The sequence below is a fragment of the Marmota monax genome, unplaced genomic scaffold (genome assembly GCF_021218885.2).
Source record: "Marmota monax isolate L192 unplaced genomic scaffold, Marmota_monax_Labrador192_F-V1.1 WCK01_AAM20220418_F8-fsc00153, whole genome shotgun sequence".
Lineage (NCBI taxonomy): Eukaryota > Metazoa > Chordata > Mammalia > Rodentia > Sciuridae > Marmota > Marmota monax.
Genome location: NW_026692146.1, coordinates 2,241,246 through 2,255,326, shown reverse-complemented (window position 1 = coordinate 2,255,326; position 14,081 = coordinate 2,241,246). Strand labels below are relative to the sequence as shown.

At 34.9% G+C, this 14,081-nt stretch overlaps 1 protein-coding gene across 1 annotated transcript in view; it reads right to left on the bottom strand.

Moving 5' to 3' along the window:
• The window catches only part of Dnah14 (dynein axonemal heavy chain 14), a 376,944-nt gene that overhangs the window by 198,271 nt on the left and 164,592 nt on the right, over nt 1-14,081 (bottom strand). The window contains exons 34-35 of the mRNA XM_046419847.2: nt 9,470-9,641; nt 1,825-1,914 (exon numbers count right to left, since the gene is read on the bottom strand). Coding sequence (XP_046275803.1) covers nt 1,825-1,914; nt 9,470-9,641 — 262 coding nt within the window. The remainder of the gene's footprint in view (nt 1-1,824; nt 1,915-9,469; nt 9,642-14,081) is intronic.

The following is a 14,081-nucleotide window of genomic DNA, read 5'->3' as shown; positions in this document are numbered from 1 at the left end:
ATTCTGAGCAGAAGCATTGGCAGTTTTATCCAGAATTTATCTTTTCAAAAATATTTGTATAGCAAACAGTGTCTCCTATCAGGATACAGGATTTATTTGTGTGTGTGTGTGTGTATATGCTAGGAATTAAACCCATGTATTCTACCACTGAGCTACATCATTACATGAGGGCAAATTTATTTGCTACACAGAATTTAAAAATAATGTCTCATTCAGGGACAAAGGTTGGGCATTTTTTTGCCCTTAATACCCTTCTAAAATTGGGGGGTTCCTAAGCTCAGGGGTCTTCTGTAACCCAACTTACTACATGTGCAGGTATGACCTACCTGCAGGTATGACTTACTGTGGGAAGTAAGTCTTAAGGAACTGGCATAGAAGATATTATTGTGGCTACTGCTATTGTTGTTTTGTCTCTGACCAAGGATTCTACTCTCTTTTGCCAATATGAACCAGTGGCAGGTTAACTTGACAAGCTACATAAAGTCTTGACAAATAGGCGTATGGAGGAAAAGATGTAATATCACAAGTTGAAAACTCTCGCCATAACTATTAGTTAAATTCTACCTCAAAATCTGAATAGGATATTTTGATAGAAGTCCACAGACTGGTTTTAAGAACTCTTAAGAAAGAGAAAAGGTCGAAAGAAGAAAGAAAACTTCAAAAATAACAAAGGTGGGAAATTAGTTACCACCAGATATGAAAAACTATAATATTTAAGCTATTAAAAAGTTATGATATTTAAGACTATGTGGTATAGGGATAGAAACAGAGAAATAGACCCAAAGAACAAAATATAGAAAAAAGCAATAAAGAAAACCCAGACATGAAGACTCGCTATACTATAGAAGCAGCAAATCAGTGAGGAAAACTCTTAGGAAAATTGATTATCCCTTTTTGGATCCTTATCTGATGTCTTTAAGAAACATAAATTTTGAAAAATAAATAAATATAAAAAAGAAAAATAAATTTTGTACAATTTAAAAATGGAAAATACAAATAACTTAAAACTTTTAGAAAAAAATTACAGAAAATATATTTCCAAAAATAGTGTTAAAAATTTTCTAAAAATAGGATATGAAAAATGCAGATCATAAAGAAAAAGAGTGGTGGACCTTATTGCATTAAAAATGTCTTCTTATAAGTCAACACCATAGACATTTTGGAAAAGCCAATTATTTAAGAGAATGTGTTTGCAGTGCATATAACCATAGAATTATGATATAAAAATATGTGATGAGGGGCTGGAGTTGTGGCTCAGTAGTGGAGTGCTTGCCTCACATGTGTGAGGCACTTGGTTCAATTCTCAGCACCGCATATAAATAAATGAATAAAATAAAGGTCCGTCAACACTAAAAAATATTTTTAAAAAATGTGTGATGAAAAAAAATCTATGTTTATTAAGAAAAAGATGAACAACCCAATTGAAAAATAAGTACATTACATAATCTGAAAAGTCAGGGCTAAAAAACATTGAAAGGATGTATAATTTTAACTAGTAATCAGGGATAGGAACATTCTACTGTTTTTGCAAATAGTTCATTCATGGATGATTCAAAGAAGGTATAGCAATGGGATGTAGAATATTTAACACCATATTTGTAGGGTTTTACAAAAATTTGTTAAGGGGATAAAGGTGAAAAGATTAATTTGTTGAGAGTTATGATCAGGGGTCAAATGATAAAGTCTAAGGGGACAGTTAATCAATGTCCCTCAGTTTTAAGAATATTATAATAGCCCTCTTTCATTATAACTGTTGTTATTTTCCTCCTTGACTGTACCTATTAAAACCCAGGCAAAATTTACCAAATGCTATTTTGCACTTACCTGAAGTTGATTATAAAACTGAACGATCTTCTCTTTCTGAGGTGACCAGTGTTGTAAGCCTAATTGTTGTGTTGCAATATATATCACTTTCTAAAAGGAAATAAATACATAAATTTAAAAGGCATTGTAAATTAAACCAATCACCATTTGTTTATTTGTTTGTTTTTGGCAGTGCTGGGGATTGAACCCAGGAAGTCTTGCACATACTAGGTAAGTGCTCTACCACTAAGCTATAACCTTAGCCCAAATCCTTACATTTTAATTCTCTGATATTTCTCTTAACTAGTTACCAATTACTATAAGACAATAGTTATAAATTTTTTCTAGTTCAAAAACCTCTGACTCTGAGAATAATTAAAGCTACTATTATTCTTTCTTAGAAAAAAAATATAATACACACAAAATTTCATGTTCAGGAGACATCTGGTAGCAAATTCATAGAACCTCTCCCAGCTTAAGAAGCCAGATTTTAAGATATATTTAAGGACTAGCAATTACTAGAGTATAGCTGTTTGTTCTACACTAAAAGCAAATGTAAAAGGTTCTATACCTTTTTGTAATTTTAATTACATTTAGATAGTTTATCAATTTCCTAATAATTATTTTAATGTTTCAAAGTTAAGAATATTCTAAGACAGCAAATAAAATTGATAGGATTGAAAAGATACGGGGCTGGGGATGTGGCTCAAGCAGTAGCGTGCTCGCCTGGCATGCGTGCGGCCCGGGTTTGATCCTCAGCACCATATACAAACAAAGATGTTGTGTCCGCCGAAAAACTAAAAAATAAAATATTAAAAATTCTCTCTCTGTCAAAAAAAAAAAAAAAAAAGAAAAAGAAAAAAGACAAAGACAAGACACCATGTGACTGATTGTACATTAAAATACTCCAAGGAGTAGTTGTGACTTGGAAAGATACTTAATATTCTAGTAAAGAATTATAAGGGGAACCATGCTTCCTACTAAAGGAGGGTTTATTTCAGTGTGGATACAACTGGTAACTATACCTACAGAAAAAAAGTGTATTTCTCCTTTCTTTTTCACTGAGCTCTTCCACTTCATTGCTCATTCCTCACATCCTTACAACTAGACAAAACAAAGCAGCTGAAGGAAATTCAGCAGGACTTTGCAATGGAGAAAAAGGCACCTCCTATGGCAAGACCAGCTGGAGGTAGGCAATCAGCTGAGAGGAGTTGTTAAAGAGCAACCGCTTTTAAATAGAGTTGACAAGATCACCTACTCGAAGGCCTGAATTTTGGGCAGTGTTAGGCATAAAGTTTATGAATTCTCTGCTGTTAATAATACCAGCCACACAGATGTGGAATAAAAATTGCTTGGATGCACAGTAGTTCAACATAATGGGGAAAATCAAGGACATATTCAGACAAGTCATTCTCTTGATTAAATATTTCAATAAATTCTTAGGAAAGTTTTGAAATAAAATCATAATCTTATTGTAAAGTGTTCAAAGCTATATATGTTGTTCCTTGGAGTTAACTGGATGGCCAACTACACACAGCTTTAATTTGATGACATGGTTTCAGTAATTCTCAGTTAATCTTTTGGTTACTCTGAGTTAATGTCTTCTATATTTGGACAGTGTTAGAGACAGATGCAAATAAATTAGATAGATCACAATTCCCTATTACACAAGATTTACATTCTTGCATCTCAAATAGTATAAATAGCAGGCTTACGGTATATTTCTTTAGTAAGATATGTTCTTATGCAGAATATACAGCCTATACATAGCTGTCATTGTGTAAACCATCAAAACTACAACATTGAAGAGAAGATTGGTTTGGATATGAAGTGTCCGCAAAAGCTCTTATGTTAATGCAGAAATGCTCGGAGGTGAAATGATCGGATTGTGAGAGCTATAACTTAATCAGTCCATCCTAATTTGAGTGGACTGACTGGGTGGTAACTGTGGGCAGGTGGGGTAAACCTAGAGGAGGCGGGTCACTGGGGGTGTGCCCTGAAAGAGTTTATCTTTCCTCTGGCCTCTACCCTCTTCTCTTTACTTCCTGGCCACCACCAGCCAGATGGGCCCAGAGCATTGGATTCAGCCCACCATGATCTAAATCTCTGAAACCAGGAGCTCAAAATAAATTGATCCTCCTCTAAGTTATTCTTGTCAGGTGTTTTGGTCACAGCAATTAAAAGCTGACTAATACCCGTATATAAAGAGGCTCAAAAGTGAAGTCATTGGGCTTCAGTTGTAGCTCACTGGCAGAGCGCTTGCCTAGCTTGTGTGAGGCACTGGGTTCGATCCTTAGCACCACATTAAAAATAAAATAAAATAAAGGTATTGTGTCCATCTACAACTTAAAAAATGTAAAGTCATTAATATACATGCAAGAATGCTATTAGACAGGTAATGCTATTTTTAAAGCTATGACTTGAAAAATGTTAAAGTTAACCTGGAAAGTGCCTAAAACTTATAACTAGAGGAAAAAAAGAGGGGATTTTGTAGGTTTTGCCTCTGAAAGATAGGAGGATGCTCATGTAAAACAGAGAAAAGCTCATCAACTGACATTTCTCTTCTTTTTCTCCTATTAAAGTAAAACCCTCAAAATGTAAATGTAAATGAAAATCTTCAAAACTTTGGTAATAGTTGAGAGACAAATATTCACTGTGTTTCTCCTGGAAACCTCACAAGCAAAAAGGAAAAAAAAAAACAGATTGAATTTTATTAGAATAAGGAAATGAAGAAAACCTACAAAATACAAAACACATGGAAATACCAAGAAAACAGCTAAACTTAGATTAGTGCTTGAACATGCAAACTGTTGGATCAGAAAAGTCAAACTCATTAAATCATGTGGAACAAAAGATCACACATTATATTGCTCTTGTTAATTCAGAGAACTAAAAAATAAAATATTGCATGCTAAAAAGGCTGAGTACCCAAACTCATAATTACAGAAATTATAGTGAAATTATAAATATCAAAGACAAAGTGAAAAATTTTAAGGTATGTGTAGAGAGAATACAGAGGAACAAATATCGAGGTGACACTGACTGAAGAGTGACCTTAGAACAAAAAGAAAGAAAGAAAAAAAAAAGGAACAACAACAACAAAAAACTACTGGAGAGCATTGCTCACTGAGGTAAGTGACTGTGGGAAAATGCTGAAGTGCACACAACTAGCACAGAATTTGGCACAGTGTGAAAGGATAATGAGAACACAGCTGTTTGGGGATCTGCAAACAGGCTGATTTGAGAGAAATTCTCAACATATGCTTGTAGTACTATACCGGGGAGTGCCTTGAGAGGTCGTATCTGAGCTTTCTTCCCTTTCCCCAGGAACCCAGAGCAGGCATTGCTGCACTGTCTTAGCTGCTGACTATCATTACCCAGTTTGACCCTGGAGGAATGTAACTGAAACAATCCTGCCGAAAAATCTGTATGATGGATGACCAGTTAATGACACAGAAGAAAATGGAACTCACTTCCCCATTAAGCTGGTGGTTTGGTGACCTGTTGAAGAACAGGGGACTGAGCAGGCACATCGGAACTGGGTCTCAAAGTGTCAGGGTTGTGGTGGTGGATTGTAGAAGGCCTGCCTGTGCCTCCTGACCCAGTGCAGAGTTATTCTGACTTCCGAATGGCTTTCACAAAGGGTTCTGGAGACTCAGATGTGCTGTAATACTCAGCATTAGCTTAGCCCTGGGTGTGTGTTGGGAAACTCTCCTTGAATGCATTTCTCCTGGGGGAACCTTGGCAAATATTTCAACAAAACAGGAGATATAAAAGCTCCTGCTCACAACCCAGTCCTAAGAAGGCATGGTTGGGACTGGAGGCTGAAGACATGATCTTGCACATCTACCCCCATAGTTTCAGCAGAGAGAAAACAACACAAAGATTTGGGAGACTGCACCTACAAGGGACCTTTATATAGGTTGTTCCCATGCCTTTTCAGACTGTACACTGCTGATAAGATTGGAGGGATAATCACAGAGGGCATCTTCACATTTTCTGCTGTCTATAACATACAACCGGAACTGCTGGAGATTCAACTACAGGGAAAATGTGACCCTCAGGTTCTGACCCAGTATGATCTATGTCAAAACCTCCTAATCACAGCCAAGAAGTAACAAGGAAACTAGTACAAAGTCCAGATGGAATTAAATACAACACTATACAACCAAATGACACCCCAGGACACATAATCAAGAGACAGCTGTTCCTTAAGAGGGCCCACACATAAAATTGGAAGAGAGATCCATCCCAGCAGATACAAATCTCAATGTAGAAACATAAGAAATGTGAAAAAAACAAAGCAACATGACTCTCTCAAAATTTATATTTCTCTAGTAACTGACTTCAAAGATATTGAAATGGATTAAAAACCAAAGAATTCAAAAGAATGATGTTAAAAATGGTCAAGGGCTGGGTGTGGTGGCACACACCTATAATCCCAGCAGTTCAGAAATCTGAGTCTGACAAACCCAAAGCCAATATCATACTAAATGGGGGAAAACTGAAAGCATTTCCCGTAAAATCAGGAACAAGATAAGAGTGCCCACTCTTATTCAATATAGTAATGGAAACTTTGGCCAGAATAATCAGGCAAGAGGGAGAGAAGGGATACAAATAGGAAATGATGAAGTCAAATTATTCCTGTCTGCAGATGACATGATTCTACACCTAAGAAATCCTAAAGAATCTACCAAGAAATTCTTAGAACTGATAAACAAATTCATCAAAGTATCAGGATACAAAAATCAACAAACAAGTTAGTAGCTCTTTATACACCAATAATGAACTTGCTGAGAGAGAATCAGAAAATGAACAAACAAGCAAACAACAACAACAACACACCTAGGAGTAAGCCTAATCAAGGAGATAAGACCTGTACAATGAAAATTATAAAACACTTAAGAAAAAAAATTGAAAACAACACCAGAATATGGAAAGCCCTCCCATGTTTATGGATTTAGAGAATTAATATTGTTAAAATGGTCATACTGCCAAAAGTGAGTTACAGATTCAATGCAATTCCCACAAAAATACCAAAGACATTCTTTACAGTACTAGATGAAGTAATCTGAGAATTCACACAGAAGCACAGAAGACCCTAAATAGCCAAAGTAATCCTGAGCAAAAAGAACAATGCTGGAGGCATCACAATACCTAATTTTAAAACATACTAAAGAACCATTGTAACAATACACCATGTATATTAGCACAAGAGCAAAAACATGCAACCATGGAATAGAGCAGAAATGAACCCAAACATCTATGGCTATCGGATTCTCAAAAAAGAAGCCAAAAACATGCTGAATAAATGATGGCCTTTTCAACAAATGGTGCTGGGAAAAATACCTGTAGAAAACAAATTGGATCCCTCTCTCTCAATCTGTACAAAAATAAATTCAAAATGGATCAAAGACCTTAAAATTATACCAAGACCTTTGAAACTACTAGAGAAAAATGTAGGGAAAATTGGTACAGACAATGTTTTCCTGAATAGGACTCAAATAGCTCAAGAAACAACAGCAAGAATTGACAAATATAACGCCCTCAACTTAAAAGACTCCTTTACAGGAAAAAAATGAGCAGAGTGAAGAAACAGCCTACAAAATGTGAGAAAATATTTGCCAGCTATTCATCTAAACAGGATTAATATCCAGAATATATAAAGAACTAAAATAATTTAACACCAGAAGAGCAAGTAATCCAACCAATAAATATACAAAATGAGCTGAACAGACACTTTTTGAGAGTAGTACAAATGGCCAATAAGTATATGCAAAATGTTCAACATCATTAGCCATCAAAGAAATTCAAATCAAAACTATTTTGCAATTCCATCTCACACCCAGTCAGAAAAAGAAACACACACTGTTGGTGGTAATATGAATTAGTACAGTTATTTTTCCCCAAGAAACTAAAAATAGAACTACCATACGATCCACTCCTGAACAAATCCAGCAAAGTATCATACAAAAGAGATATCTGTATACCCATATTTATTGTAGTACTATTCATAATAACCAAGTTATGGAATCAGCTTAGATACCCATCAATGGATGAATGGAATAAAGAAAATGTGATATATATATATATATATATATATATATATATATATACATACATACATACATACATATACATACACACAGTGAAATACTATTCAGACATAAAGAAGAATGAAAGCATGTCATTTGTAGGTAAATGGCTGGAACTGTTACACAAAATAAGCCAGTCTCAGAAAGATAAGTTCCATATGTTTTCTCTCATATGTGGAAGCTGGAAAAAGAATAAAAAAATTTTTAAAATCACATGAAAGTACAATAGGGACTACTAGGGTAGGGGGACCAGGATAAGGAAAGTAAGAGGACAAGAGAAGGTGGTAAGGAGAGAGGATATGATCAAAGCATATTATATGCATATGTAGAACAATATATAATGTGCAACTTAATTCATTATAATTTCTGCTTTTGAATTATTTCTATCAAGTCTAATTTTCCCTGACTCAATCTTTGTTTTTTTTCTTTTTTAAGTTCCTCATTGTGCTCAAAATAATATTTATTCTGTACTTGTTGGGTAAAAAGTTTTACAAAATAGCCTGCCAATTATATTTTTTTTTAAAAAAGAATAATTATGAAACTGTTTAAATCACATTTTCTAAAATAAATTTAAGAAACAACATCCCCCCAAATAGAGTCTGAGGGAAAGGATAAATATGCTTAATGGCCTGAAACTTGTTAAAAGGTTGGAAAGCAGAAAACAGGGAGAAGTTTGTGGTTGAAAGAACAGGGAGGAGAGGGGAAATGGAAGGAAGGACAGAATATATTCAAATGACAACCTGGTGCAGCCAGATTGTAAAAGCTATTATAAGTCAAAATACTTTATTTTGATTTCGTACTGAAAGCAACAATGATCCACCCTGGCCTTTTTAATTTCATCAAACATATGTTTTAGGGATGCAAATCTGGTGGCCTTATGGAAACATACTAGAATTCAGGGAGTGGTAGGATGCTATACAATAATATTAGAAACAAAAACACTGATATCCTACCAAACCAAGACAATAATTATGAGACTAAATAAGTAAAAGAAACAATAAAGGTCTCTATAATTATAACATAATTTTAATGATTGCAAAATAACTTTTTCATAATTCTGAACTAATTTGATTTTCTTTTTCTTTTGGTACCAGAGAATGAATCCAGGGGTGCTTAACAACTAAGCAACATCCCCAGATCTTTTTATTTTTTAGAGACAGGTTCTCACTAAGTTGCTTACAACCTTGCTACGTTGCTAAGGCTGGCTTTGAACTTGGAATCCTTCTGCCTCAGCCTCCTGAGCTGCTGGGATTATAGATCTGTGCAACTGCACCCGACTCTAAATTGATTTTCAAAATACCTCTTCAAAGTAGGAAGAACCAACACAACATCAACATTTGAAAGATGAGAAAATTGAGAATAAAAAATGTAACAGTTCTCCTTGTCTAAACAGTTACATTTAGTCTAAAGTTCCATTTCCCCAAAAGGATATGCATGTCTCCATTTTTATCTCCCCTATTATAATATAAATAGAGCATTTCAGGAAGAACATAGTATATTTAATCCACACTTAGTATAAATTGATATTCCACAACTAAATAATTTGTGATGATTTTCAAAGATCTTATTACCTCCAAGGCAAGTTGATTAACTTTTGAAACAATCACTCCAGGAAAAAAATCTCCTATAATCATTTCAAAAAGTGCATCATCTTCAGGAATGAATTTTGATGAACTAGATTCTCTTATGGCCTCTATAACAATTGTAGTTTCATCTACTTCAGAAGGATTATCACTGGTGTCACTTGAATGGTTGAAGAAAAACATAAAGGACAAGTTAGCAAGTTTGCTGACATTACATTGTCGTTTTTAGAAGTGGCTGTCCCAATAACCTTTCTCCCTTTGCCTCACTACTAGAAGCCATGTAGTTTGGGTGGGATTGATTAATCAGGTCCCCAGCTCCAGGGAGCTGGTCTAGAATAGTAAGATTAAAGCCATTCTTGAGTCACTGATTCATGGATGGGCACGAGCAGTAATGGTTTTTGATTGTAAATAACAAAATTAATTTAGTCTAATATGAAGTGAAAAGGTTGATTTATTAAAAATCTCTAGTACTAGAATCAGGCTATCAGGCTATGCATCTGGGAACAATGGCCAAAATTATGCTATAAGACTTGTGATGAAATGACTGCCACCATTAACAGATCCAGTCTGCAGTGCCTGTCCCACCAATTCATCATTGATGTTGGCACTAGAATGGCTCACTGCCTCTGTTATTGCTGGTAACTGGCTGTCGATACTGTCACTGTTGTCACCCTTGTTGGAATGTACTATTTTTATTTTTACTAGCTTCTTGTTCAAACCGTGTGATATCTGTGTCTAATTTGCCAAGGATGAAGGACAAAACCATAACTGGGAGAGCGTATGGAGAATCAAGTTATGTGGCATTACAAATATTCGCTTAAGGAACATAAAGTCAGCTCTAGTCATCAGTGCCTGGTAGTAACCTGAACATTCAAGAGGAGAAAGAAATGATCTGTCCATTCAGAGTGAAGTTCAGGACTTCAGTCCAATGGTATGGATATATGAGATACCCCAACCGCAGCCAGTCTGAAGTTCCATCAGTAAGTACATGGAGGACTGCAGTGTTAAGAATATCTCAGGTATTAAACTGAAATCCTAATCCAAGTAATCCTATCCTGGTCCACCTCTGAATTTTCTAATTAGATGAAGCAACAAATTGCCTCTTCTGTTTGAGTCTTCTGTTATTCTTAACAAAAGTGGGTTCATAAAAAACAGTATTTTTATACATTAAACATTTCAGTATATATTAAACTAGTAATCAAAATGACAATAAGTAACTACAGGAGGTTTGAAACATTTTAGAGTTTTCTCTATGTAAATGTCCCTTCTGCTCTTTATTTATTGATGTCTGAAAGTTTCTATCAGGATTGTGGTGATAGTTGATAATTTTTTCCTCTTCCTCTTCCTCCTTTACTCCTCTTCTTCCTCTTTTTTTTTCAGTGCTGTGGATTGAACCCAGGGCCTTGCATATGCTAGGAAAGTGCTTATACCTCTGAGTTACACTCCCAGCATGGTGAAAGTTTTTGTACTGTTTTATTTTGTGTTTAGGTCTGTGATTCATAATAAAAAAATAGCTAACATTTATTGAGTACTCTTTTGCAGGAATTTTGCTTGATATTCATAAAAATTAACATGGCCAGTGTTATACAACTGCTGAGAGTTGGACCTGGAATTTACTGAGGTCTAACTTTGAAGGCCAAGCTCAACTATTACAATGGAAACCTCATATTGGTTAGAACCGATGTTAGTCATTTATGCTCCCCTGAGAAGAAAGCTCTCATTCTTTATTCTGAATGTGTTTTGGTAGAGAAAGGACAAAAGTCCATCTGATGTTAAAGGACCACACCAGAGGGAAGGAGATCCAGACTTCCCAGCTGATATCCTAGGGACCAACCTTGACCTTTTCATATTTTTTCCCAAGTCAGATCTTCCTTTATTTTAAAAGAAAATGAAAAAAATCAGGGAGTCCAGTGTCTTTTGGGGGCACAAATGCTAAATACATACATGAAGAGATAATGGCTTTTATAATATTGTTGCAATATGCTGTTGTCCAGTATAAAGGCAACTCTTCACTAAAAGAGTAACTATGAAAGTGACATGTGATATTATGTTTTAATTTAAGAATAAACAATGAAAGTTTTAAATGAATTTTTAGTTTACTAGCAATTTTTTATTTGTTTTTAGATATACATGACAGTAGAGTGCATTTTGACATATTATACATACATGGGGTTCAAACCATTACAATTTCAAATATGAGCATAGGAAAGTTATGTTGAATTCATTCTACTATTTTTCCTATTTCTATCTCCACTCTCTTCCCTTCATTTCTCTTTGTCTAATCCAATGAACTTCTATACTTCCCCTGCTAATCTTCCCTTGTTATGGGTTAGCATCCCCATATTAGAGAGTACATTTGGTCTTTAGTGTTTGGGGACTGGCTTATTTCACTTAGCATCATATTCTCCATTCCATCCATTTACCAGCAAATGCCATAATTTCATTCTCCTTTATAACTGAATAATATTCCATTGTGTGTATATATACAATATTCTCTTTATCTATTCATCTGTTGACGGGCGCTTAGGCTGGTTCCATAGCTTGGCTATCGTGAATTGAGCTTCTCTGAACATTGATGTGGCTGCATCAACTGTAGTATGCTGATTTTAAGTCCTTTGGGTATAAGCTGAGGAGTGGGATAATTGGGTCAAATGGTGGTTCCATTCCAAGTTTTCTGAGGAGTCTCCATACTGCTTTCCAGAATGGTTGCACCAAATTGCAGTCCCACCAGCAATTTGTGAGCGTGCCCTTTTCCCCACATCCTCACCAACATTTATTGTTCCTTGTATTCTTGATAATTGCCATTCTGACTGGAGTGAGATGGAATCTCAGTGTAGTTTTAATTTGCATGTCTCTAATTGCTAGAGATGTTGAACATTTTTTCATATATTTCTTGACCATTCTTATTTCTGCTTCTGTGAAGTGACTACTCAGTTTTTTGCCCATTTATTGATTGGGTTATTTGTTTTTTGGTGTTAAGTTTTTGTATTCTTTGTATATCCTGGAGATTAATGTTCTATTTGAGGTGCAGGTGGCAAAGATTTTCTCCCACTCTGTAGGCTCTCTGTTCATGTTCTTGATTGTTTCCTTTGTTGTGAAGAAGCTTTTTAGTTTGATACCATTCCATTTATTGATTCTTGATTTACTTCTTGTGCTTTAGGAGTCTTATTGAGTTAGTCTGTTCCTGAGTGGATCTGATGAAGTGTGGGCCTACTTTATCTTCTAGTATGCACAGGGTCTCTGGTATGATGCCAAAGTCCTTGATCCACTTCAAGTTGAGTTTTGTGCAGGGTGAGAGATAGGGGTTCAATTTCAATCTACTACGTATGGATTTCCGGTTTTCCCAGCACCATTTGTTGAAGAGGCTTTTTTCCAATGTATATTTATGGCATCTTTGTCTAGTATGAGATAACTGTATTTATGTGGGTATATCTCTATATCTTCTATTCTAATCCATTGATCTTCAATTCTACTTTTGTGCCAACTGTGCCATTTTTGTTACTATAGCTCTGTAGTATAATTTAAGATCTGGTATTGTGATGCCTCTTGCATTATTTTCCTCACTAAAAATTGCTTTGGCTATTCTGGGTCTCTTATTTTTCCAAATGAATTTCATGATTGCTTTTTCTATAAGGAATGACATTGGAATTTTAATGAGAATTGTATTAAATCTGTATGGCCATTTCAAAAATATTAATTCTGCTTATCCAAGTATATGGGAAGTCTTTCCATTTTCTAAGGTCTTCGTTAATTTCTTTCTTTAGTGCCCTGTAGTTTCATTGTAGAGGTCTTTTACCTCTTTTGTTAGATTGATTTCTAAGTATTTTATTTTTTTGAGACTATTGTGAATGGAATTGTTTTCTGATTTCTATTTTATCTGATTCATCATTGGTGTACAGGAACACAATTGACTTATGGGTGTGCATTTTATATCCTGCTACTGTGCTGAATATGTTTATTAGTTTAAGAATCTGGTGAACTGTTTTGAGTCTTATTTATAGAGAATCATGTCATTGGCAAATAGATATAGTTTGAGCTCTTCTTCCTATTCATATCCCTTTACTTTTTTTTTCTGTCTAATTGCTCTGGCTAGGGTTTCAAGGACTATGTTGAATAGAAGGTGCTGGGAAAACTGGACAGGCATCCCTGTCTTGTTTCAATTTTTAGAAAAAATGCTTCTGATTTTTCTCCATTTAGATTGATGTTTGTCTTAGGTTTAGCATATATAACTTTTACAATGTTGAGGTATGTTCCTACTATCCCTAGTTTTTCCAGTGTTTTGAACATAAATGGATGTTGATTTTTGTCAAATGTTTTTTCTGCATCTATTGAGATAATCATATGATACTTGTCTTTAAGTCTGTTGATGTGATGAATTACATTTATTGATTTCTGTGTGTTGAACTGGGCTTGCATCTCTGGAATGAACCCCACTTGATTGTGATGTACTATCTTTTAAATAAGTTTTATATATGATTGCCAGAATTTTGTTAAGCCTTTTTGGCATCTTTGTTCATGTTGATCTGAAGTTTATTTTCTTTGATGTGTCTTTGTTTGATTTTAGTATCAGGGTGATACTAGCTTCATAGAATGAGTTTAG